The sequence below is a fragment of the Amblyraja radiata genome, chromosome 3 (assembly GCF_010909765.2).
Source record: "Amblyraja radiata isolate CabotCenter1 chromosome 3, sAmbRad1.1.pri, whole genome shotgun sequence".
In the NCBI taxonomy this organism is placed as follows: domain Eukaryota; kingdom Metazoa; phylum Chordata; class Chondrichthyes; order Rajiformes; family Rajidae; genus Amblyraja; species Amblyraja radiata.
The window spans coordinates 58,816,451-58,844,368 of record NC_045958.1 but is presented as its reverse complement, the minus strand read 5'-3'; the positions used below and the strand labels follow the sequence as shown (position 1 = coordinate 58,844,368).

The 27,918-nt window shown below is 42.2% G+C and overlaps 1 protein-coding gene across 1 annotated transcript in view; it reads left to right on the top strand.

Moving 5' to 3' along the window:
* The window catches only part of dennd4c (DENN domain containing 4C), a 135,272-nt gene that overhangs the window by 76,064 nt on the left and 31,290 nt on the right, over positions 1–27,918 (top strand). Inside the window, exons 17-22 of the mRNA XM_033017846.1 lie at positions 98–304; positions 629–757; positions 3,691–3,838; positions 10,554–10,661; positions 12,404–12,538; positions 16,525–17,636. Of these exons, the coding sequence (XP_032873737.1) occupies positions 98–304; positions 629–757; positions 3,691–3,838; positions 10,554–10,661; positions 12,404–12,538; positions 16,525–17,636 (1,839 nt within the window). The remainder of the gene's footprint in view (positions 1–97; positions 305–628; positions 758–3,690; positions 3,839–10,553; positions 10,662–12,403; positions 12,539–16,524; positions 17,637–27,918) is intronic.

Genomic DNA, 27,918 nt, shown 5'->3' with positions numbered 1-27,918 from the left:
GTGAATACCAAACAGTTGTGAAACAATTAAAATATTTGTATTGTTACATTTTTGCATTGCCAAAACCTGGAGAAATAATTAATACCTTGCCTTACAGGAGATAAAAACTGCTCAGAAAATTGCTCGGAAATACTACTCTATCCCTGCACTTTGGTTCAAGTGCTTGTTAAGCCATTGTTACAGTCTTTGGTTCATTTGCTTGCCAGCATATGTTGGAGTTTCTCATTCCAAGGTCAGAACACTGCAGCTACCTTATGATGTCCTCGTGAAAATGAGAAATTTGAAGGTTGATCCGTTGGATGAGGCAAGTGCACATTTCACCAAACAATTTCTGGTTAAGTTAAAGCAAGTACTGTAACTATCTTTGTGTAATCACTTCTAGACTGAGTGTTGGTTGCCTGTTCGCAATAATGAAATGTAAGAAAATCTAATGTGTTAGAATTTGTGAATAGTGTTCTTAATGGAAATGTCCTAAGATATTTTCCAGTGATTTTGAGGCATGTTCTTATGAGGAATAAGGAATGTTTCATTAAATGTGCTGGAATGGAGATGTGTCTATTTTGTTACTGTTCACTTTTTATGTTTTTCAAAGCACCAATGGATCTTTTTGTTTTTCTTACCATTTTAGGTGTGCTACAGAGTTTTGATGCAATTATGTGGACTCTTGGGACACCCCGTACTTGCTGTTAGAGTTCTGTTTGAAATGAAAAATGCTGGTGTGGAACCAAATGCCATCACTTATGGTTACTACAACAAAGTAAGTTAGAGACCAAATCTATTTTCATTGTGAATCAAGAATATGATGCACTTTTTTAATGCTCAAAACAATTACAGCAACATCAAGTTGATAAATAAAGGGCAAATTGCTTTCTTAATCTGTAGAAACAAGATTGAGAATTGTAAGCTAAGGATCACTAAAGCGTTGATACAGTTGACTATTAGTCGTGTTAGTTTTAAGTCAGATGCCTGAACTGGCTGTGAAATGGGATAAACTTGGACATTAAGTGGAACATATTTGTAACAACTAAGAGTTAAACCTGTAAATTACCCTGAATCTGCACACAACATATTACTTTCCATTTGAAGGAGGTTGGGGGTGCAAAACCTATGTATTACACATAAGACATAATTGAGTCACTGTGTTACAGTTGTTTTCTTCTGTTTCAAAACAGAGCAGCAAATTCCTTGTATGTGAATACTTGGCCAATAAACTTACTTACTTACTTACAATTAGTACTTCCAATATTAGCGGTGCAATTTCAGTTAGTTATTGGTTAGATTAAAATTCCCACTGACACTCATTATGCCCGTGATTAGCTTCCTCCCACACATTCCTTGTTTCTTCTACCTTCGCGTTTTCCCCTCGTCACTGTCCGAGGGTGGTCTCCTGAATCTCTGAACTATTTGTATAATAGCTGCTGGTTCAAAGCCAAAGCCTTTAACAACAATGCTCCAACTTTGAGCTGACTGCAGATAATATTTTTAGATTTTCTGTGACCTGCAGGAATATTTCTAATCAGGGGTAGTGGTCAGGGAGCAGCCTGAGCTCTGTGGTCTACTTAGACTGCCATCAGATAAGCCCCTATTTTGATCACTTATTTATATAAATCTAATAGCATGAGGGCACTGTGCTGGGACCGCTGCTGTTTTTAGTCTACATTAACAAATACACCAAATCTAAGGCCTGCCTCTTCGCTGACGATTGTGAGGTTTATCGACCGATCAAGTCTCATGATTATTGCCTAACGCTTCAAAAAGATCTGCGCTCATTGGAGAGATGGGAGAAGAAATGGCAAATGATGTTCAAACCAGAAAAATGTAATGTCATGCGTTTTACTAGGAAACCTAAATCAATCCATCATTCCTATACACTCTCTGGACATCAGGTAGAGGCAGTTTCTAGTCATAAATACTTAGGAGTTACTTTGTCTGAAAACATGAAATGGAACAATCATGTGGAAGGGGCAACAGCCAAAGCCAGCGGTTTCATCGGCTTTCTACGTCGCAATCTGCAAAATGCACCCAAAGAAGTTAAGATCCAAGCATATAATAGCCTTGCATGTCCACATGTTGAATATTGCAGCTCCGTGTGGGATCATTTCACTCAAGGGAACATCAATAAGATCCAGGCAGTGCAAAACAGAGCAGTAAGGTTCATATCTAACAACTGCAAGTGGCAGAGCTCAGTCTCCAGCATGATAAAGGACTTTAAACTTCATCCACTTACTACTCGTTGCAAGTTCATCAGACTAACAACATTGCACAACATCAAGAATACCACTTTTGATTTAAAGATGAAGGACCACATCCAGTTAACCCAAGCACCCATAGGCATGTCAACCAGAAGCTACCAACCTGAAAATTATTTCATTCCGCACGGCATTTCATTAGCACTTTCTAACTAGTTTTTCTTGAAGACAGCAAGGGATTGGAATATCCTACCAGCCAGCATCAGAGATCTCCAAAACATCCACACATACAAAGAAGCACTCCAAAAGCATCTCCGTCTCGACTAGCACGTCCACCACCATCATAGTGCTGAGTGATGCTCTAGTTTTTCAGCGTACTACATCCAGATCCGGAGATTAATCCCACATTCTAATGAAATATTTGGAGGTTGTGCTCCACGGATGTGTGATTTCTCTATTTCGTGCAATAATCAACGATATTTTAAATGAGTTTTTGGACGATAGGTTAGACAGTACATCTTTTTAATATGTTTCATGCATTGTGCTGATTCTTGATTGGAGTAAAGGTTGACAAAAGTGTGTAAAAAGATGGGTACCCACAGGAGAGCGATAGTAGTCCAAACTGCTAGAATCTTGGGAAATAAACTGAATGCTGGAGGAACTCAGTGGATCAGGCAGCATCCCTGGAGGGAATTGACATTCAGCTGAAGAAGGGACCTAATCCAAAATGCTGACCATCCATTCCCTTCACAGATTCTGCCTGATCCACTGAACTCCCCTAGCTGTTCAGTTTTTACTTGTAGTGATAGAAGTAGTTTGAAGTGCCTCATATATTTGGCAGTTAGAAAATGGGTTAGTTATGTTTATATTTGTGTATGGCCATGTTTGCGATCAAATTCTGGATGCACGTTAAACTGAGTTACATTTTCGTGAGCCTCGAGTGATTTTAATGTTGGCTTTTCAGATTAGTTACACGACAAGTGGTAATGTGTGAGAGGACTGTGTGGTGGCAGCACCTATGTTTGAATTGGCTTCAGATTAGTAATTTCCATGTTCAAATGCCGCAGTGCTTGTGAGATTGTATTATTGGTAGAATGGTAATTTAGCTGTGGCATATGCTGTGGGTATACTGGTTAAATGTATTGGAGTATAATCCAAATTCATTGACTAACAGTCCAAAGCTAAATGCTGGTTATAGATATGCTGGCAGAAAAATGAATACATTAAAGGTAAAAATCTGTTTACTTGACTGTGTAGGAAGTAACTGCAGATGCTGGTTTAAACCGAAGATAGACACAAAAAGCTGGAGTAACTCAGCGGGACAGGCAGCATCTCTGGAGAGAAGGATTGGGTGATGTTTTGCGTCGAGACCATTCTTGACTGTCTGATTGTCGAGTTGAGCACATGTTAAGCAGAAAAAATAAAATAGTATGATGGGGAAAAAAGGGTAAAATAATAAAAATATTCACTTCCTAAGTGCTGTTGATGGAATTCATTGCAGGCTGTTTTGGAGAGTCCTTGGCCCAGCAGTAACCGCAGTGGTTCCTTTTTATGGACAAAAGTACGGAATGTGGTTCGAGGTGTCGCACAATTTCGTCAAACCTTTAAAAAGACAAGCTCTTCAAATCCTACAGTTTCACTGATCTCAGGTAACCAAAATTAATTAATGTATTTAGTGTATTTTTTTAAGCAGCTAATCCTAGGTTTTGAAAAATTGACAGCTGAGGTATAATTTCCAAGTTTCTGAAGCGGCTTTCTACCTTGATCGTTTGAATAATAAAAGTGTAATGCGGATCTGGGATGTTACTATGTCTAAAGCACTATAGGGGTGACAGACATGTGGAACCAGCAGGGCAGGAGCTGGTTGGTGTAATATCTTCACAAATATTGTACCATTCATTAATGTTCTTCAATGGAAAATGTCTCTGCTAGTTTAATTACCAGGTGAAGACACATTTCAAGTCAAGAGTATTTTATTGTCATATATCCCAGATGGGACAATGAAATTGCACTTGCTGCAGCACAACAAAATATGTGAATATGTAAATATAGTACATAATGGGGAAAGAGAGAGAGAAAAAAAAAGTTCAATAAATAACAAATGTAGTGCAATAATAATATAGTATTTTGCAGTTCAGAGCTCAGAGCTTATTCAGAGCTGTTCCTGAACCTGGACATTGCAGTTTTCAGGCTCCTGTACCTTCTTACTGATGGCAATGGTGAAGTGAGTGTGTGGCCAGGATGATGTGGGTCCTTGATGATTTTGGCTGCCTTTTTGAGGCAGCGACTACGATAGATTCCTTCGACGTTGGGGAGGTCAAAGATGGACTGGGCAGTGGTCACAACTTTCAAGTTGCCGAGCTAGGCCTCGATGCAACCAGTCGGAATGTTGTCTACCACGCACCTGTAAACGTTTAGGAGAATCCTCTTCGACATGCCGAATCTCTGTAATCTTCTAAGGAAGTAGAGTTGCTGACGTGCCTTCTTTATAATTGCAACGGTGTGCTGGGTCCAGGAAAGATCTTCGGAAATATGCACACCCAGGAATTTGAAGTTTTTTACCCTCTGCACCAACATCCCATTGATGTGAACAGGATTGTGGGTACTCATCCTTCCCCTACCAAAGTCCACAATCCAGCTTGGAAGGGATGATGGTATTAAACGACGATCTGTAGTCGATAAACAACAGCCGAACATAAGTGTTTTTATTGTCCAAGTGGTCCAATGCGGAGTGGAGAGCCAGTGAAATTGCATCCTCCGTTGACCTGTTGTGACGGTAAGCGAACTGTAGTGGGTCGAGGTTCTTGTCGAGGTCGGAGTTGATGTGCACCAAAACCAGCCTCTCAAAGCACTTCATCACCAGTTAGTGCCACTGGTCGATAGTCATTGAGGCATGTCACCTTACTCTTCTTGGGCACCGGTATTATTGATGCTCTCTTAAAGCAGGTGGGAACCTCAGACCTCAGAAGTGAGAGATTGAAAATGTCCGCAAAAACTCCCGCCAGTTGGTCTGCACAGGTCTTGAGAACTCAACCAGGTATACCATCAGGTCCAGGCGCTTTCCGAGGGTTCACCCCCCTGAAGTCGGCCTCTGAGACTGTGACTATACCGTCAGGGCGTATGGTGGCTCGGGAAGGCACATCAGTGTTCTCTCTATCGAACCGTGTGTAGAATGCATTGAGCTCGTCAGGGAGTGATGCTTCGCTGTCGTTGAAATGAAACATGCTGAACATATAAAACAGGTCAGCAGCATCTTCCTGACCTGTATTCCAGCTTTTTCTGTTTTTATTCTTGTTAGCTTGTAACATGTTTGCAAATTCCCAAGCTTAAAGCAATATCATGTCTACTGAACATAGCAGTTAGTTTGAGACACTGGTATTACAGTTATACGCTCCGAAGCATAAACCAATAAAACACCGAAGCACAAAGTACTGAAACCAACAAAATGAACCATAAATACACCTAGTTAATAGTTTTGAAAGCAGTATTATCTTATCTCGAAGAAGCAAAATTGGAAAATACAGATGAAACGCAGGTCTGTATACACACAGCAGCTTAGCCGGCGAGAATGTTTAACACGAATAACCTATGACCTGGGATTGCGCAGTTGAAATACCGAACTCGCTTAAGGAACGAAATGTAAATCACTGAGATTTTCCACTGGGTAAAAACAAATGTATGGTCTGACTATCCTTGTGTTAATTATGAGGTAAATGTTACTGAATGGCTGAGCATTTGAAAATGATTCATTTTACAGCTTAATGTCTGTCAATAACCAGGGATAGCTTTTCAGGTTCTTCTTGTTCTCAGAGCCCTAACATATTAGTATTCCCGATACTAATTTCAGTGTCCTCCATGTCCCCCTTGTTGAAAACATTTGCAAAGTGCTCGTTCACTGCCTCACATCCATCCCCTAACTCCAAGTATGAATTCCCTCCGTTTTGTTTCTTGAGCGATCCTATCTTCTCCTTGGTTACCCTCTTGTTTTTAATATACATATAAAAAGCATTGGCATTTTCTTGAATCCAACTTGCCAATGACATTTCATAGTCTCTTGAGTTCATTCTAACTTGCTGTGTACTTCACATAGGCACTGTCTGCTTTCGTCTTTCTAAACATTACACCTGCTTCCTTATTCTTTTTGACCATTGGTCATTCAAGGTTCCCTTTCCTTTCCATCATTACCCCTCTCCTTGCTGGAACATGCTTAACTCTGATCAACTGGCCTTTAAACGACTCCCACATGTCAGATGTGGATTTGCCTAATAAAAACTCTCAATCTTAATCTGTGTTCAATTTTCTCTCCCTTGTTCCTGCCTAATCATGCTGTAGTCTGCTTTAACTCAATTGTAATTATAATTGATTTTATTAGCCAAGTATGAAAACAAAACAAGTAAGTAAATCATATGAGGAATTTGATTTGCTATACAGTCATACCAAAAAAGCAACAAAACACGCAACCACATAAAAATTTAACATAAACATCCATCACAGCGGCTCCTCTACATTCTTCGCTGTGATGGAAGGCAATATCTGCTTTCCTCCTTTTTCTCCCGAGGTTGGGGGAGTTGAACCATCTGCAGTCGGGGCGATTGAAGCTCCCACGTCGGGGTGATTGAAGCGCCCGTGATTGGGGCGAACGAAGTTTCTGCGGCTTGGAGTTCCTGAAGCCGGCCCCTAACCATGGACCACGAGCTCCATGATGTTAAAGACTGCAGGCTCCTGCGGTTGGAGCTACCGAGGTCAATCCCTGGCAAAGGGATCGCCAGCTCTGAGATGTTAAATCTGCAGGCTCCCAAAATCTTGGAGCTCCCAAGGTCGATTCCCAGCAAGAGGCCGCCAGCTCCACGATGTTAGGTAGCAGTGCAGACGGAGATACGTTAAGGAAAAAGTCACATCTCCATCGAGGAAAGAGAAAAAAAAAAATTTCCACCCCCCACACAATACAAAACTAAAGATACACAAAAACACCATTTAACTGCAGACTAAAATACAACAAAGAAAGAAAGAGATGAGAAGACTGTTGGCGAGGCAGCCATTGTACGGCTAAAACTCTTCAAGCCAACAACCTTCAATATACAAATGCCAATTCAATACCTTCACCAAAGTCCTGACATCTTTATTCATAACTATCATGAAACCTGGAATAAAAAGGAACTGCAGATGTTGGCTTAAACCAAAGATAGACACAAAATGCTGGAGCAACTCAGCAGGTCAGGCAGCATCACTGGAGAAAATGGATCGGTTTGAACAAAGGTCCTGATAATAGACAATAGGTGCAGGAGTAGGCCATTCGGCCCTTCGAGCCAGCAGTGCCATTCAATGTGATAATGGCTGATCATTCCCAATCAGTACACCAGTACTGCCTTCTCCTCATATCCCCTGACTCCGCTATCTTTAAGAGCTCCGCTATCTCTCAGCATATGACAGTCCTGCCATCCAGGGAATCCGTATTGGAAGAGGGAATAGTTTTTGTGTAGGAGAGGCAAGATATTGGTAGTGTTTGTGTGGGAAAGGGGTAACCATGTGACCTGCTTAAGACAGCATGTTAGTGTTCAAGATAGATCTATTTTGGTTTAAATTTTAAAATGGTGTATGGTTTAAAATCGGCATCTGCAGTTCCTTCCTACACTGTTCAAAGCAGAATGTCTATGCTTATAGGGAATAAGTAGGGAAGTGTAGTTAAGAAATTCTGATTGGCCATGATATTGGAATATGAAGCAGGCTCCAGTGGCTGCATGACTTTCTAATTTCTTATGGTCTTAATGCAAGTTAAATATTCAGTTATTTTATTCTCCGACTGTGCTGGTTGGATTTTTATTCAACATATTTGGACTTGGTTTAAAGAAAAATTATGTTTAATGGCTTTGTGCAAATGCAAAAAAACTGCACGAACTGGCTTTGCAGTGTATTTATAGCTGGGGTCGGCAACCTTGTTCTGTATAGGGGTAGGACGCATGTCTATGAGCGGATGGTGGGCCACATCTATCAAGTGTGCACATGACCCCACCCCCATCCTGCCCCGGATGGCAGGCATCAAATCACGTGTTCACAGAAGGTGCACGGCCGTGCCGGTGGCTTTGCGCAGGATGCAGTACAGCCAGAGCTCGGCTCGCAGGGGTGCCCGGCCACACTCGGGGCACTCGGCGGGCCGGATGATTACGGGACAAAAAATCCGACTGTGGGCCGGATGATTTCAGGTTTCCGGGTCGCATTCGACCCGGGGGCCGTAGGTTGCCAACCCCTGATTTATAGGAATCATTCAGCACAGATACAGGCCCTTCTGCCCACTGTATCCATGTCCTCATCATCTAATAGATTTTGAACAGGTCATCCATTTGTTTTCTTGTCTGTATTAGGGTCAAGGAGGTGCTGGATGTCCTAAGGAGTACGAAGGTAGATAAATCTCCTGGGCCTGATGAAATTTAAGAATAAGAGGTAGGCCATTTAGAATGGAGATGAGGAAAAACTTTTTTACACAGAGAGTTACGAATTCTCTGGATGATTTCAAAAGAGAGCTAGATAGAGATCTTAAAGATAGCGGAGTCAGGGGATATGGTGAGAAGGCAGGAATAGGGTACTGAATGTGGATGATCAGCCATGATCACAGTGAACGGCGATGCCGGCTCGCAGGGCCGAATGGCCTACTCGTGTACCTATTGTCCATTGCCTATTGATATATCTGAGGACACTGGGAAGCTAGAGACGAAATTGCAGGTACCCTGGATGGGATATAAGAATCATCATTAGACATGAGCAAGGTGTTGGAAGACTGGAGGACCAATGTTCTGCCTCTATTTCAGAAAGGCAGCAAGGAAAAGCCTAACATCTGTGGTGGGCAAGTTACTGGATAGTATACATGTTCATTTGGATAGATTGGGGCTGATTAACGATAATCAGCATGGTTTTGTACGTGAGATACTGCGTCAAATGTATTTGAGATTTTTGAAGAAGTAACCAAAACGTTTGATGAGGGCAAAGCTGTAGATATTGTCTATTTGGACTTCAGGAAGGCATTTAATAAAGTTTTGCATGGTAGGCTGATCTGGAAGCTTAGGTCGCATGGTATCTGAGGAGAGCTAGCTGACTGGATAGCAAATTGGCTTCATGGAAGGAAGCAGAGGGTGATGATGGAAGGTTGTTTTTTGGACTGGAGCCAGTGAATAACAGTGCCTATGGGATTGGTGCTGGGCCCATTTCTTTTTGAGATTTATATCAATGATGATTTGGGCACGAATGTAGAATACATGATTAATAAATTTGTATCATGGAGAGTGAAGATGGTTATCAAAAATTGCAGCAAGATGGCAAAAATTGCAGCAATAATTAATGGAATTTAATGCAGATGAGTGTGAGGTGTTGCATTTTGGGAAATCAAAGCAGGGCAGGGCCTTCACAGCCAATGGCAGGGCTCCAGGGAATGTTGTAGATCAGAGGGATGTAGAAGTGCAGGCATACAGTTCCCTGAACATGATGTCACAGGTAGATAGAGTGATCAAAAAGGCTTTCAGTATATTGGCTTTTATCAGTCGGGATTGAGTATAGACGTTGAGATGTTATGTTTCAGTTGTACAAGACGTTGGTGAGGCCTCATTTGTTGTATTGTATTGAGTTGTGGTCACCCTGCTATTGGAAAGATGTAATTAAGCTGGAAAACAGTGCAGATAAGATTTACGAGGATGTTGCCAGGACTTGAGGTCCTGAGCTATCGGGAGATACTGGGGAAGCTAAGCCTGTAGTCCTTGGAGAGCAGGAGACTAAGGGGTGATCTTATAAAGTTTATAAATTCATGAGGGGAATAGATAGGGTGAATGCCGCACATCTTTTACACTGGTTAGGTAACTCAAGAACCAGAGGACATCGGTTTAAGGTGAGAGCGAAAAGATTTAATAGGAACCTTGGGGGCAACATGTTCACACAGGGAATGGTGGGCATATGGAATGAGCTGCAAGAGCAGATAGTTGAGGCAGGTACTATAACATTTAAAAAGACATTTGGACAGGTACATGGATGGGGAAGGTTGAGAGGGATATGGGCCAAACACGGGTAGGTAGGATTAGTGTTGGTGGGACATCTTGGTTGGCATGGGCAAGTTGACCCGAAGGGCTTGTTTCCGTGCTATATAACTTGAAGTGCAGCCTAACCAGTGTTTTATAATATGGTAATATTTTATATTAAACAACTCCAATAAGCTAATGTTAAAATGCAATTATCTTAGGAGTGTCACAAGGGAAAACTCATGTATATACCTGGTCTATAATATATTCAATTTCAAGTGCGTTGATGGAATGTTTTATTTTGGTACTGGGATGGCTCACATATTAGGAGGCATTTGTGTTCAAATTATGTGTCACTGCTTTACAGGTGCTCAATCAGACCAAGGTTATGGATCCAAAGATGAACTTCGGCGTGATGGCATTGAACTCCATGAAGATACACTAGTAGAAATTGGTACAATAGCAGAGCAACAAGGTGAATATGATGGGAATGACCTTGAAATTTAAAAGTGTTTTATTTTAGCCGCCTGATTAATACATTAATGCTCACTTTAATCAACTGTTTTGCACATTGCCATGCTGCGATAAGCTGGAATCACATGCTAAGTATTTGCCTTTTGTAAGGTAAAAACATACAGAGAGGTGACAAGTGATTCCTGCAGTAGCTCGTGTTCAATTTGAGCAAAGTCCCATCACTAAAAGATATTACAAAGATTCTTTAAACAATAATGCATGAGTGTTTGTTGTGACAAATTCTTAGATATGTAGTTTATATCTGAAAATGATGGTCAAGTTTGTACAGACCTGAGTATCCTGATTTTGTTCATGTTAGAATATTGCAAAAAACATATGCATTTCAAAGAGATATTGGGATTTTGAGTGTGACCACCAGGGGCGCCGGGGAGATGGCAGCCCTGCCGGCAGTGTTCGTTTTTTCATCTTTTTGTTATTTTTAGCGTTTGTTAAAAGTTTGTTTTAATGTACTTTGGTTTGTTTTATGTGGGGGGAGGGGATTGGGGAAAACTTTTTTTCAAGTTCCTACCTTGCCGGAGATGTGATCAATTTTCGGATCACATTCTCCGGGCTCTGCGGCCTACCATCGCTGGAGCTGGAGACCTCCGGACTGTCGTGCGCCCCACCGCGTGGCGTGGACTTAACATCGGAGCGGATCCCTTGCCTGGGATCACTCCCACCGTGGCCTGCGGACTTTACCATCAAGAGCTCGCAGTCTTGGGAGAGGCTAGTCGGGAAGCTCCAATGCCGCAGAAGGTTCGACCAGCCCCGACGCGAGGTTGGATCGCTCGGCGCGGGAGAGCTGACAACCCCCCGATGCAGGAGCTGAACGCCTCGACGCGCAAGGCCCGAACGCCGCCGGCTACGCGAGTCAAGACCGTCCCGTCAACGGAGGGCTCGAGGCCCCCAACCGAGAAAGAACAAAAAGAAGGACTTGATCTTTATTTCGCCTTCCATCACAGTGAGGAATGTGTAGGAGTCACTGTGGTGGATGTTTATGTTAAAATGTGTTTTTGAGTGTTGTTTTTAATTGTATGACTGACCTGGCCAGTGAAATTCATCGTATGTTGCAAAACATACTTGGCGAATAAAATCTGATTCTGATTCTGAGACAATTATTTTTGCTGTTGAAGGGGTTTCCAGGATATGCAGAATCTACCTGGAAGTTCATCATTCTGTTAGATGTCCTTCCATGGTTTGGAAAACAAGTTACAGTAAAAATAAAAACACTCAGCAGCTCAGGAAACATCCATGGAAAGAGAAACTGGCTTTTCATTTTAAATAGAACACTCTTCATCAAAATTGTGAAAAAGAGAACTAGAGAGACACAGGAACTGCAGATGCCGGAATCTTGAGCAAAATAAAAGTGCTAGAATAACTCTAGTGGTCAGACAGCATCTGCAAAGGAAATGGATAGGAAAAGTTTCAGCTTGGGACCCTTCTTCAGAGAAAACAAGTTGCGAAGTTGGAGGAGGGGCGAAAAGAATAAAGGGAATATCTGCAATGAGTGAGGTCGGGGTTAATGTTGACTAAGTTGTAAAGTGGAAGGGTTAATGTTAGAAAAGACGTGAAAAGCTTTGGATGTTTTTTAGATTTTTCTTCACCATTCATTATCACTTTTCTATGCAAATTTGATTATTGAGCTTTAAATCTCGTGAATCTGAAACAAATACCACATTAATTTTCTTTACACCTTATTGATAGAAAGCACAGATGGCATTGGCGAGGCATCAGCAATGAGTAAAGAAATTAAGAATCTCAACTCCCCAGAAAGACTACACTCAAGTAGCAGCATTGTGAAGCTGCAATGTCCTCATGTTGGCAACAATGGAAACAGCGGTAAGTAATTTTTATTTCATCAGTAGTTTGTAATTTATTGAATTGCATTCTGCTTTATTATCACATACGTTTTAAAATTATATCTTGTATTTTGGAATGAATGACACGGGTGAACAACAAAGAGGAGGATGTCTGAACTTTGTTGCCTTCCGTCAGTGGGAAACGTTAATTCCGTTGTGCGGGATAAATTCTATCGTGTGTTCTTTTTTCATTCGTATGGCTATATGGTAACTCAAATTTCACTGTACCAATAGGTGCATGTGACAATAAATGTGAACTTGAAGTTGAATTCTATTCAGTGTATTTGTTTTGAAAATTTCTATCTGCTTTTAGAATATGGGTGATAAATTATAAATGAGATAGATTCATAGAACAGTGCAGCACAGGAACAGGCCCTTTGGCCCGGTGTCTGTGCTGAACATGATGCCATTAAACTAACCTCCTCTGCATGAACATGATCCACAGCCCCACCCATTCCCTCTCTATCCACGTGCTTAACTACAAACGTCTTAAATGTCGCTAACTTATCTGCCTCCGCCACCACTCCCAGCATTCAATCTTCAATAGTGCAAGACTTCACACTCAAACGGATTAAATTTCATCTGCCATTCTCCGCCTATTTCGGTAGCTAATCTACATCCCTTTGCATCCTTTGACATCCTTTCTCACATGAATGGTTTTGAGGGATATGGGACAGGCAAAGACAAATGGGACTAGTTCTGTTTGGCACATGAGTCGGCATGGATGAGTTGAGCTGTTTCCATACTGTCTAGATCGATGACTCTATGGCTCGACAATAGTTTGCGCATTGAAAACGGCCAGCATGCCTCGGGAAAATCTTCAAGAAAATCAATCTTTGCTAAATCCGTGACAATTCAATGATTCCTGTAAATAAAACAAAACAAAATCACTGATTTGAACCCAATCTAATCATAAAAACATCATCATACAGCACGGAAACATGCCCTTCGGCCCCACTTGTCCAAGTGCCCCATCTGCCCTTGTGTGAAAAAGTTACCCCATGGTTCCTATTAAATCTTTAGTGTTTTATTGTCATATGTCCCAATTAGAACAATGAAATTCTTACTTGCAGCAGCACAACTAAATATATAAACTCTGTAAACAAAATAATAAACAAAAAGAAAGTTCAGCAAACTTAGTTACCATGCCTTGTACATTCTCATCTAAATTGTTGATATAAACAACAAACAGTAATGGGCCCAGCACTGACCCATGAGATATGGCACTAATCACCGTCCTCCAGTCTGAAAAACACCATCCTCTGCTTACTTCCATGAAGCCAACTCTCTATCTATTCGGTCGGCTGTCCCTGGATCCCATGAGATCTAACCTTCCAGGGCAGCAATTATGTGGAACCTTTATTAAAGGCCTTGCTGAAGTCCAGACAGACAACATGTACGGCCTTGCCCTTGTCAACATTCTTTGTGTCTTGTGCTTAAAAATATATATATATAATGAATAGTTATGTTTATAGTTAACCAGTTTCTTTCAGGTAAACTGAGAAGGCATAAATGTTTTCTCTTTGCAATATGTAACACAGGAAGAAGGACTGGGGCCTCAATTTATGGTTGTACAAATAGTTTGGATGGAGGCAACAGAATATGGCTGCTCTGTTTACTGATGCAACAAAAATAGACACAAAAGAAAGTTGTAAAAAGTTTGTAAGGTGCTACAGAAGGATATAGATAGGTTAAGCGAGTAGGCAAACATTTTGCTAGTGAAGGATAGATAGAACGTGTGCTCAAAGAAATTGTGTAAAAAGGTGGCAGAGATTCCTGGTGCATTGGGACCATTTCTGAGGAAGGTGGGATCTGTATGAGCTGGATGGGTCTCATGCAGATATGACCTGAATTTGGTATCATCCTGTGGACATTTGCTGGTGCTGTTTGGGTGGGGTTAAAACTGGGAGGGAGATTAGACCTGAGCAGACCTTTAGAGGAGAGGGAAACAAAAATGGAACTTAAGGACGGAAAAAGAGAAAGGCTGGGAAAAGAAGGCCAAAAAACAAATCATGCCACAATGTACCTAAAAGATGTGGCTTTGGAGATTGGAATACAAAAGTATTGTATTGCTGCACAACGCATGAGTGAGACCATATCTCGACAATTGTGTAGTTTTAGTGCCCTTATTTAAGGAAGGATGCATGAATATTGGTCGCATCTCAGAAAAAGTTTACCTGCATGATTCTGCAAACTGAAAGGTTGTTTTAGGAGAGAAGGTTGAACAGGTTGAGCTTGTACTCAATGAAGGTTAGAAAAGTGCAAGGCGGTCTTGTCAAAGCACAAGGTTCTTTAAGAGGCAAAAAGCTGGGAGGATATTTCCATACATAGGACAGACCCGGAACAAATTACATACTGTCATTTAACACTGAGATAAGGAAAAGTTTCTCCTCACGGAGTTGGTTCCTTGGGTTCCTTGTTTGAGAAAGCTATGGAGGTTGAATCCTTAAAATATATTCAAGGCTGAGATAAATATATGGATTTTTGATTGGTGAGGGAATCGGGAGTTATGGAGGATAAGGGCGGGAAAGTGGACATGAGGACTATGGAATCAGTCATGATCTTGTTGAAAGGCAAAGCAGGCTCAAGGGGACGAATGACTATCCCTATTTATAGTTCCTAAAATACAAAAAGAAAAGTGTACATTTCCATTTGGCATGAAAAATGATAAGCATTGTGAGATAATGCAGGATTGGGTGTCCTAGTATAGGATTTACAAAAGGCAAATAAGTAAGTAATTGTGAAAAAAAACAACATGTTTATTGCTGAAGGAATTGAATACAAAATTTGGGAAACCATGGGAAGCGTCTCGACCCGAAATGTCACCTATCCATGTTCTCCAAGGATGCCCCCCCCCCCGCCCCCCACGTCTGTTATAACGAGGATTTACTGTATTAATAATAATAATAATAATGGATGGGATTTATATAGCGCCTTTCTAACACTCAAGGCGCCTTACATCGCATTATTCATTCACTCCTCAGTCACACTCGGTGGTGGTAAGCTACTTCTGTGGCCACAGCTGCCCTGGGGCAGACTGACGGAAGCGTGGCTGCCAATCTGCGCCTACGGCCCCTCCGACCACCACCAATCACTCACACACATTCACACACATTCACACACAGGCAAAGGTGGGTGAAGTGTCTTGCCCAAGGTATTAGACAGGAACCTGCTAAATTAGAGCTAGTTGTTTATGGACGAAGGAATCTCCAGAAAGTGGGATACTTATAAAGGTGTGATGACAAGAGTTCAGTGTGTGCTTGTACCTGTTAGAGTGAACGGCAAGGCGGGTGGGAGAAAGGAAGGTTAGATGATGAGAGAAATTTAAGTCCTGATCAGGAAAAGGGAGGAGGGATGGGACAAGTGGGATCAAATGTAATTTCTACATGGGAAACTATACTTCAGCTACATGGGCATTCTTGAGACCATGTGGAGCACCATGTAACAGTATTAGCTCCCTACTTTAAGAAAGGATGTAAATGAATTTAAAGTAGTTCAGAGAAGGTTTAGTGGACTAAAATCTGGAATGTGGGTTGTCTTATGAAATATTGGATGATTTGGTTTTCTATTCACTTTGATAAGCATATAAGTAAACGTACAAACTTAAAGGTGTGGATATGAAGAAAATGTTTCCTTGTTGGGGAATCTAGAACTATGGGCTGCTCGTTTTAAAATAGGGATTGCTCACTTAAGGGTGGTGGGTATATGGAATGAGCTGCCAGATGAGGTAGTTGAAGCAGGTATTATAACAGCATTTTAAAGACATTCAGAAAACACGTGAATAGGAAAGGTTTGGAGGGATATGGACCAAAATGGGCGGGTGGGACTTGAGTAGGATTTGAGAATTCTTGGTTAGATTGAAGATTTCCCTCAAAATCCACACTCATTTAAAAAAAAAAGCTGATAGAAAGTAACAGTAAATCATGCACTTGTCAAAATTAATTCTTTACTTTCTGTTTAACGTAGGTAATGCGGAAAATTTGCTGATTGTAAAAAATGATAATTGTCAAGATGGTGTTGGTGACACCAGTACTCGAATGCACCGGAAAAACAGTGAAAAAAGTCAGCAACGACAAAAACATTGGGCAGAAAGGAGCTGCAGCTTCAGTTCTGATACGCGGTCTAATATGTTACTTAAAACGGCAAGCCTTGACACTGATCCTAATGGAATAGCAGAGATGATGGGTGCCGATGCCAAGATCCTAGCTGCTGCTTTGTGCAGTGCAAAAGAAGCAGATTCAGTCATTAAGACCCATCCAATCTTGGATCACTCAACAAACCAAACAGGAAAGTGTCAAGATGAATGCACAATTACCTTTGATAAATTCATGGGTATTTCGGAAGGTATGGACTTAAGAAAAATGAAAACATCAGATAAACACACTATTGACCTAGACATTGAGCCAAATGCTTTTCTTCCGATTGATGAAGAGCATGAAGTTGAAGATTCTGTGCACAAAGGAACAACTGTGTGTCCTCCAGTTAAACCTGTGGAAAGAGAAGATGTTAAGATAGGTTTTGACCCATTGTCATTGATGGCCTTGGAGACTGAGAAGAGAATCCCTTCTAGTGGTGAAAAGAATGTGCCTACTGTTGTGTCTCGAAAACTTGCGGATGAGATTGAAATGTATATGAATCTTAAGAGCCCTCTTGGGGGAAAATCAGCCAGTATGGAACTGCACAAGGCAGAGAATGAAGAGAAGTCCTCAGACTGCAGTGACGACATACACTGTCATGCACCGGAAAGAAGGTCAAGTCTTCCATCTAGTCCTGTTCCGCCGGAAGATGTACAATCAATGTCTGTAACAGTGTCCAGATCAAAAACATTTGCTGGACAACCTAAAGTGCCTAAGGCCATTTCACAGAAGATGCGTTCAGCTTCATTAACTGCCTTAGTGAGGAACAGTCAGCATGGCTCCTTAGGATCCATGGTCACTACAATTTCTGGATTTAAGCTTGACAATCTTCTCTCAGGACCCAAGATAGATGTACTTAAATCTGGTATGAAACAAGCAGCAAATGTTGCCAGCAAGATGTGGGGAGTTGTGGCATCAGCATACTCCTATTCTGATGATGAGGTTTGGCACTTAACTTTACTTTTGTATTGTACATTTGTTTTGGGGGGGTAGTGTTTAGTTTAGTTTAGAGATGCAGTGTGGAAGCAGGCCGTTCGGCCCACGGAGTCCACACCAACCAGTGACCCCCGCACATTAACACTACACTACACACACTTTGGGACAGTTTATAATTTTACCAACCCAATTAACCTGCAACCCTGTACATCTTTGGAGTGTGGGAGGAAACTTGGAGATCCCTGGAGAAAACCTACGGAGGTCACGGGGAGAAGGTACAAACTCAGTACAGACAAGTACCTGTAGACAGGATCGAACCCGGGTCTCTGGCGCCGTAAGGAAGCAAGCCTACTGCTGCACCACAATGCTGCCTCATAGGATGGGAAATTTATTATTCCTTTTAACAGCAAGTTTCAACGTTGACCAGACATGTGTATATGTAAGATAACAGCAATTTGTGTCATTAATTAGTACCTGAAGGGCTGAACATTATGCAGAATGAAGGATATAGTCAAGTATGTAGTGTAAAGCTATTTTTACTGCTGTTATAGCTATCATGCAAATATTGCATGAAAAAGAAAATTCTATGAAAGTAATGCTGTACATAGTCACAGACCCATAGAGCTATGCAGCACAGAAACAGACCCATTGGCCAACTCATCCATGCCGATCAAATGGCCTAACCAAGTTCTGGTCCAGATTCCTCCAAATCTTTCATATCCATATAACTGTCTAAGTAGCTTTTTAAATATCTCAAATGAATCTGCCTTTACCACTTCCTCTGGCAGCTCATTCCATGTGCACACCTACTCTAGTTTAGTTGAGTTTAGTTTATTGTCACGTGTACCGAGGTACAGTGAAAAACGTTTGTTGCATGCTAATCAGGCAGCAGAAAGACAATACATGATTACAATCGAGCCATCCATAATGTACAGATGCATGATAAAATGAATAATACTAAGTGCAAAATAAAGTCTAGTAAAGTCTGATTAAAGATAGTCCGTGTCTTCAATGAGGTAAAGAGTAGCTCAGGACTGCTCACTAATTATTGGTAGGATGGTTCATTTGCTTGATAACTGCTAGGAAGAAACTATCCCTGAATCTTCACACTTCTATTCCTCTTGCCTGATGGGAGAGCAATGAGACTTGTCCCTGTTTATGCTGGTGGCCTTGCTGAGGCAGTATGAGCTGTAAATTGAGTCAATGGAAAGGAGTTTGGTTCTCTGTGGATAAACTTGCCCTCCTGGCTTCCTTTTTAAATTCTCTCCCACATTAAACCTGTGCTTTCTTCTTTTAGACTCCCCATGCTGGGAGAAATATGTTTTTTTCTTATCTATGCCTTTCCTGCTTATTAAAACCTCCAGCACCTCTTCTATAATCTGGTCTCGCTTTAAGACATCACTATTTCCTAGCCCGAGTTCCCTAATGTCCATGAATTTCTCCACAGTAAATACGGATGAGAAATTTAACATCTTGCTTATCTCCTTTGAATCCATACATAGTTTTCATTGATCCCTAGGGGCCCCTGTTCTCTCCCTAGTTCTTCTTCTTGCGTGTGGCGTATGTAGGACAACTTGTTTTATTTGATTGTGTATGCCTGGTTGATTGCATTCGTCGAAACAGGGTGGACCACGTGAAGGTTGCAATCTCCCACCCCTAGTTACAAGTCTGCCTTATTATACTTGTAGAATCTCTTTGAATTCTCATTTATCTTATTGGCCAAAACTATCTTACTTCATTTGTCTCTAATATATTTTACCTAAATTCCACATAAGACGATTATAGCATCACTTTGTTTTTCACGTCAGCTATGACTTGGTTGGCTGCTTTCTAACCTATGAGTCAGAAGATTGGGCTCTCTGATATTCCAATGCAATGTGTGTGGCATCTCCACTGGCGGATTCCCAATTTTGGAAGAGATGTTAAACTCTTCAACTTTATTAATCATTTTGCACAAATTGAAGAATATAGTTTTCCCATGTGTCTTCACCAGTATTTATCCCTGTCAAATTCACTAAAAGATTGTCTGGTTGTTGCCACATTACTATTCACGAGAGGTGTCTTGCTTCTTGTGTGATGACTGTTTCTATGCTTTGAAGTTACTTTATTGTTGTGTATTTTGAAAGGGATGTGAGAGGTAATTGCATGTCCTTCTTTTGCGATCTTCAGAACTGTAAAAGATTAGCTTTTATTATGGTGCCCATTGTTGCTCTGTTGTTCAATGAGACAGCAGTTGAGCTCCTCCATCTGCAAAGTGGATAGCTGCTTAGTGCCTGATTAGTGGGAAGTGGAGCGAATGTTTGTTCTAATTTAGTAATTACCTCAGATTAGTTATAATTTGGCAGATAAGTCTTTATCAAGGACTTGCACATACTTCCTGTGGTTCAGCTTTGCAGTATCATAGGGCACATAACGTTTTGGCTGGAAAACTGTAATTACTATGTATTATGGCAATTGTATCAACGTGATGAATGGTGGCTGATGCCGAGATTGGGGGTTCTAATCAGTTTTTTCTGTGGTAACATTTCGAGGGAGTATCTGAAAAATGTTTGTACAATTGTTTCGGAACCCTGTTGAAGACTGAACAGTTCGGGAATGTCAAGAAATTCTAACTGACCCAACTAAAATTTCTATATTTTCGTCATGACATTTTTAGTTTTTAATTACTGAATAGGCAATTGTGGGACACTTTCTCAGCACCTGGTGTTAATGCATGGTGACTTGCTCACAGTTACAGCACAAATGTTTTAATGCAAGCAGCAATATTATAGATATTGAAAGACTGCACAGATGTCATTTATTTCAACGATCCTCCTGTTGATATTTTAGTAATAGGTGAATTGTAGTTAAACTTCCATGTCCTGTTCAAGATGTCCCATCTTAAACCCCTGTCCCACGGTACGAGTTCATTCCAAGAGTTCTCCCGAGTTTGCCCTGATTCGAACTTGGAGATTTACGGTAATAGCCACTCGTCGATACTCGGGACTCTCGTGGACATTTTTCATCATGTTGAAAAATCTTCACGAGTCTTCGCGTGCGTACCTTTAGCGAGTCTTCCCGAGTACCTGCCTTAGCGCTAAGAAACGTCCCCAAGCTCCGATGTACCCGCTACGTTCATTCTCTGTGCTTACCACGAGTTTGATTTTTTTTAAACTCGGGAGAGCTCTTGGAATGAACTCGCAATGTGGGACAGGGCCATTAGCAGCGAATTAAATAATTTTTGAAAGATAGTCACATAACATTGGAAATGGTGCAGCCAAATTATGCATCCCAAGCTCTTAAACAATACTCATCATGACTAAAGCTTTTTTTTAATGCTTTTTTGGTGATCAGTTGATGATCTTGGAAAAGGATAGACGCACAGAGCTAGAAGCAAATAATTTAAGTTGGGAGGGGAGGGGGGGTTGAGGGAGGGAACAAAGGAGGAAAGTTTTACAGTGTGAAAAGTCATTAGTGAATATATAGGATACAAATGAGAACTGTGATGTACATGCATTTTTTTTTTGAGAAAACGTACATAGAAAAGATTTGGAAACATGTAGGATAGTGTACAACATGGGATATTGGGTGAGCTGAAAATTAGCAGCAATAGACACTTGGCCCCTATGCCATTTATTGTCATTCAAAAAGACAAGGTTCGAACAAAATTTCGTTCCTGCAGTCATAACATCAAAAAAAAAACCAAGACACACAATTAACACAATTTACACAAACATCCATCACAGTAAATCTCCAAACACCTCCTCACTGTGATGGAAGGCAAAAGTCTTATCTCTTCCCTGTTCTTTGTTCTTCTCCCGCGGTCCAGTAGTCCAACTGCTGCGTTGAGGCGACCAGGGCTCCCGATGTTAAAGCCCCCGGCAAGCGATGGTAAGTCCCGCGGCCGTTTAGGCTGTGCCGGGTCGTTTTAAACCCCGGAATTCGGGCGGGAGAAGTTGCCATTGCGGGAGCTACGAAAATCGGTCTCCCACCAGGGACCCGCGAGCTCCCGATGTTACCGTCTACAGGGCATGCGGCCGGAGCCTCCGAGCTCCAAAGTCGGTTAGCAGCTGCGCGCCACCACAGGTCTCCGCGCTCCGAAGTTGTCCGGCACCACGATGGCGAGTCCGCAGGCTCCACGACTGGAGCCCTCAGGTTGGTTCCGGTTGGAGGCCGCCGGCTCCACGATGTTAGGCCCAACGACAGCGGTGACCCGACAGGGAAAAGGTCGAGTCCCCCGTACAGGGAAGAGATTTAAAGGTCCCCCCCCCCCCGCCCACCCAGCTAAAAAATAAACCCAAAAACATACATCTAATGGGACAAAAAAAAAGAAAAAGACAGACGGACTGCAGTCGAGCCGCAGCCACAAGGCGCCGCCGCATTGAAGTAATGGATCTGAATGAATATGTGACCGGTTTCATAAGAAAATTATCGTGAACCGAGGTACAGTGAAAAGCTTTTGTTGTGTGATAACCAGTCAGCAGAAAGACTATACATGATTACCATCAAACCATCTGCATGTTTAGATACATTATCAAGGGAATAACATTTAGTGCAAGATAAAGCCAAATTAAAGGTAATCCGTGTGTCCTATTGATTAGTAGGACTGGATGTTACAATCCCTAAGGTTTTTCACTACAATTGACATTTGGTATTCTTGGGGATGGCCACTAGGTGATTTTGCTACCAATCAGACACGTCTTCAGTTGTGGACCTCAACGTCACTGGGTGTTTCGGCCTTTTATCACAAGACACCCTCAGTCGAGACAGGCCCACCTCAGGGTGATCAGACCTGGGTGTGTGTCTTATGGTTAGCCTCTAGATGGTCACATGGCAGCCCAGACAGCATCTTTTCTCTTCAGCCACAGCCAGTGACTGCTCCATTCGGCTTTTTTTCCTTCCATCTTCCTCTCTACCGCTGACTGTGGCTTGTTGGGCTCTGGACTCGTGTCCGTTGGTTGAGCTTCGCCCGGGGTGCTGTGGACTGTGGTGGTTAACCTGCCACTTGGCTTCACTCGACTGATTTGGCCTACCTCTTAGAGAGTAATGGTCAATGGCCCCTCACCATGCTCTCTCGCGCACTTTTTCCTGCCCTGGTGGATCTTGAGACCCTTCTCTGATGTTATCTTTTCCCAGCCACAGATGCAGCTTCATAGCTAATGTCCTGCCGGTGCTGCTGCTCTGTCAATTGCTGTGCTAGTTGTCATATTCATAGTCGATTCCTTCCGTAGCAATATAAGGGTGGATCCGAATCACTGATAAGCGATGGGTCCTGCTGACATGAGGAGCTAGCCCATGCCAGCCCCGGTGGGGTCTATTCCCTCCGGTCAGCAGTCTTTCCAGGCCGTCACTAGGTCTTTCCCTGGTTGTCAGCTGCCCTTTCGCAGTGGTCACACATAGTAGCTCAGGACTGTTCTCTAGTTGTCGAGTGAGGGAGTGTGTTTCCACAAAAAACATTCAAGTGTTTTCCAACCTAAAGTCTTGGATGAACCAGGAGATCCCCATTCTGTTCAGGACCAGATCTCGGGCATTCAAGTTGGCGTTGGGCAGCTATACAAGAAGTCCAGGCATGACCTAATAAGACCATCAAAACGGCCAAAAAAGACTTTTGCACCAAAGTGGAGGATGCGGCGGATGTTTGGCAGCCATGGCAGGGCTTGCATGCCATCACTTTCTGCAAGGGAGCAGATCAAGCGACAATGTGCTCATCTAGGGAGGCTATTTGGGTGGAACTGAGAAGTGGGAAAGGTGTAGCAACACTTATAGGGGTGTACTATAGACCGCCAAATGGGGAACGAGAATTGGAAGAGCAAATATGTAAGGAGATAGCAGATATTAGTAGTAAGCACAAGGTAGTGATTGTGGGAGATTTCAACTTTCCACACATAGACTGGGAAACACATTCTGTAAATGGGCTGGATGGTTTGGAGTTTGTAAAATGTGTGCAGGATAGTTTTTTGCAGCAATACATAGAGGTACCTACTAGAGGAGGGGCAGTGCTGGACCTCCTGTTAGGAAATGAGACGGGACAGGTGGCGGAGGTATGCGTTGGGGAGCACTTCGGGTCCAGTGATCACAATACCATTAGTTTCAATATAATTATGGAGAAGGTCAGAACTGGACCTAGGGTTGAGATTTTTGATTGGAGAAAGGCTAACTTTGATGTGATGCAAGATGATTTAAAAGGAGTGGACTGGGACATTTTGTTTTATGGGAAAGATGTAGAAGAGAAATGGTGGACATTTAAAGGGGAAATTTTAAGAGTACAGAATCTTTATGTTCCTGTTCGGTTGAAAGGAAACAGTAAAAATTGGAAAGAGCCCTGGTTTTCAAGGGAAATTGGACATCTTGTTTGGAAAAAGAGGGAGATCTACAATAATTATAGGCAACATGAAGTAAATGAGGTGCTTGTGGAGTATAAGGAATGTAAAAAGAATCTTAAGAAAGAAATTAGAAAAGCTAAAAGAAGATATGAGGTTGCTTTGGCAAGTAAGGTGAAAGTAAATCCAAAGGGTTTCTACAGCTATATTAATAGCAAAAGGATAACGAGGGATAAAATTGGTCCATTGGAGAAACAGAGTGGGCAGCTATCTGCAGAGCCAAAAGAGATGGGGGAGATATTGAACAATTTCTTTTCTTCGGTATTCACCAAGGAGAAGGATATTGAATTATGTGAGGTAAGGGAAACGAGTAGAGTAGTTATGGATACTATGAGTTTCAAAGTAAAAGAAGTACTGACACTTTTGAAAAATATAAAAGTGGATAAGTCTCCAGGTCCTGACAGGATATTCCCTAGGACATTGAGGGAAGTTAGTGAAGAAATAGCCGGGGCTATGACAGAAATATTTCAAATGTCATTAGAAACGGGAATAGTCCCCGAGGATTGGCGTACTGCGCATGTTGTTCCATTGTTTAAAAAGGGTTCTAAGAGTAAACCTAGCAATTATAGACCTGTTAGTTTGACTTCAGTGGTGGGCAAATTAATGGAAAAGATACTTAGAGATAATGTATATAAGCATCTGGATAAACAGGGTCTGATTAGGAACAGTCAACATGGATTTGTGCCTGGAAGGTCATGTTTGACTAATCTTCTTGAATTTTTTGAAGAGGTTACTAGGGAAATTGACGAGGGTAAAGCAGTGGATGTTGTCTATATGGACTTTAGTAAGGCCTTTGACAAGGTTCCTCATGGAAGGTTGGTTAAGAAGGTTAAAATGTTGGGTATAAATGCAGGAATAGCAAGATGGATTCAGCAGTGGCTGAATGGGAGAAGCCAGAGGGTAATGGTGGATGGCTGTTTGTCGGGTTGGAGGCAGGTGACTAGTGGGGTGCCTCAGGGAACTGTGTTGGGTCCTTTGTTGTTTGTCATGTACATCAATGATCTGGATGAAGGGGTGGTAAATTGGATTAGTAAGTATGCAGATGATACCAAGATAGGGGGTGTTGTGGATAATGAAGAGGATTTCCAAAGTCTACAGAGTGATTTAGGCCATTTGGAAAAATGGGCTGAAAGATGGCAGATGGAGTTTAATGGTGATAAATGTGAGGTGTTACACCTTGGCAGGACAAATCAAAATAGGACGTACATGATAAATGGTAGGGAATTGAAGAATACAGTTGAACAGAGGGATCTGGGAATAACCGTGCATAGTTCCTTGAAGGTGGAATCTCATATAGATAGGGTGGTAAAGAAAGCTTTTGGTATGCTAGCCTTTATAAATCAGAGCATTGAGTATAGAAGCTGGGATGTAATGTTAAAATTGTACAAGGCATTGGTGAGACCAAATCTGGAGTATGGTGTACAATTTTGGTCGCCCAATTATAGGAAGGATGTCAACAAAATAGAGAGAGTACAGAGGAGATTTACTAGAATGTTGCCTGGGTTTCAACAACTAAGTTACAGAGATAGGTTGAATAAGTTAGGTCTTTATTCTCTGGAGCGCAGAAGGTTAAGGGGGGACTTGATAGAGGTCTTTAAAATGATGAGAGGGATAGACAGAGTTGATGTGATCAAGCTTTTCCCTTTGAGAATAGGGAAGATTCAAACAAGAGGACATGACTTCAGAATTAAGGGACAGAAGTTTAGGGGTAACATGAGGGGGAACTTCTTTACTCAGAGAGTGGTAACGGTGTGGAATGAGCTTCCAGTGGAAGTGGTGGCGGCAGGTTCGTTGGTATCATTTAAGAATAAATTGGATAGGCATATGGATGAGAAGGGAATGGAGGGTTATGGTATGAGTGCAGGCAGGTGGGACTAAGGGAAAAAAATTGTTCGGCGCGGACTTGTAGGGCCAAGATGGCCTGTTTCCGTGCTGTAATTGTTATATGGTTAATGTAAAATCATTCCCAGATGTGCGCAATGCGTTCTACGCACGCTGAACACTGATGCACCCTCCCTGAACCCCATAGCCCCCCCCCCCCCCCCGATGATATTACAATCTCAAAATCATAGAGGCCGATGTAGAAGATCCTTCTGGATGGTGAACCCTCAAAAACCATCTGGTGGTATACCTGGTCGTGTTCTTAAAACCTGTGCAGACTACCTGGCTAGTGCTTTTGTGGACACCTTCAACCTCATATCACTGAGGTCTGAGGTTCCCACCTGTTTTAAAAGGGCATTAATAGGGCCCAAATTGGGTAAATGACTCAATGACTACTGACCAGTGGCACCTACGTCCGTAGTGATGAAGTACTTTGAGAGGTTGGTTATGGTGCACGTCAATTCCTTCCTCAACAAGAACCTGGACCCGCTATAACTTACCAACTGCTGCAACAGGTCATCAGAGGATGCAATCTCACTGGCTCTCCACTGGACCACTTGGACAATAAAAAGCAGCTACATCAGGTTGTTGTTCATAGACCACAGCTCCGCATTTAACACCATCATCCCCTCCAACCTCACAGAACTGGGTCTCTGTGCATCCCTCTGCAACTGGGTCTTCCTCATCAACAGACCACAATCTGTATGAATAGGCAGCAACACTTCCTCCTCTAACCATTAAGCTCGATAAGCATGGGAGCACCTCAAGGCAGCGTGCTCACTCCCTGCTCTACTCATTGTATACTCATGACTGTGTAGCCGGACACAGATTGAACTCCACCTTCATGTTTGCCGACGACACTACCATTGTTGGACGAATTGTAAATGATGATGAGTCAAGAATATAGGAGGGAGTTCGATCGACTGATCAAATGGTGCCAGAACAACAACCTTATTTTCATAACAGTAAGACCAAGGAACTGATTGGGGACTTTGGAAGAGGAAGAACGAGGATCTGCAAACATGTCGTCATCGATGGGACGTGGTGGAGTTAATCCAAAGCTTCAAATTCCTGGGCATGCATATCTTTGAAGAGCTGTCCTTGACCCAGCACATTGATGAAATCATAAAGAAAGCCCATCAATGCGTCTTCTTCCTTGGAAGAGTTAGGAGATTCTGTAAATCAACAAATACTCTCTTACACACACTCACTCACTCTCTTGCTCTCTCTCTCTCGTGCTCACACACTCTCTCTCGCTCTCACACACTCACACACTCTCACACTCTCTCTGTCTCTGTCTCACTCTGTCGCTGTCTCTGCCTCCAAACAGACAAATAAATAGACAATAGCAGGGCAAAGTCAAAATATAATGTCCCCAACTGTACATAGTTCAGAGGCTATTTGAAGATTGTAGTGTTTAATAGCCTGATGGTTATTGGGAAAAAGCTGTTCCTGAATCTGGACATTAGTTTTCAGGCTCCTATACCTTCTTCCTGACGGCAGGAATGAAATGAGAGCATGGCCAGTGCGGTGTGAGTCTCTGCTGATGCTGGCTGTCTTTTTGGGGCAGTGACTCTTGTAGGTCCCTTCAATGGTGGTTCAATGATCGTATCATTGTGGTGATCTGGGCCATGTTCACCAATTTTTGCAATCTTCTTCGTTCCCGGACGTTCGAGTTGCTGAACCAGTCCATGATGGGTGTGTGTGCGTGTGTTCTGAATTTTTTTGTTTATTATGGATTTCATTGTTGTATGCTGTGGTGTTATAAGAATTGAATTGCTCCGTTTCGGCATGATGGTGCAGCAGTAGAGTTGCTGCCTTACAGCGCCAGAGACACAGGTTCAATCCTGACTATGGGTGCTGTCTGTATGCAGTTTGTATGTTTTCCCTGTGACCGCATGGGTTTTCCTCGGGTGCTCTGGTTTCCTCCCACACTCCAAAGACGTACAGGTTTGTAGGTTAATTGGCTTCGGTAAAGATTGTAAGTTGTCGCTCGTGTGTAGGGTAGTGCTAGTGTATGAGGATCGTTGGTCGGCGCGGACTGGGTG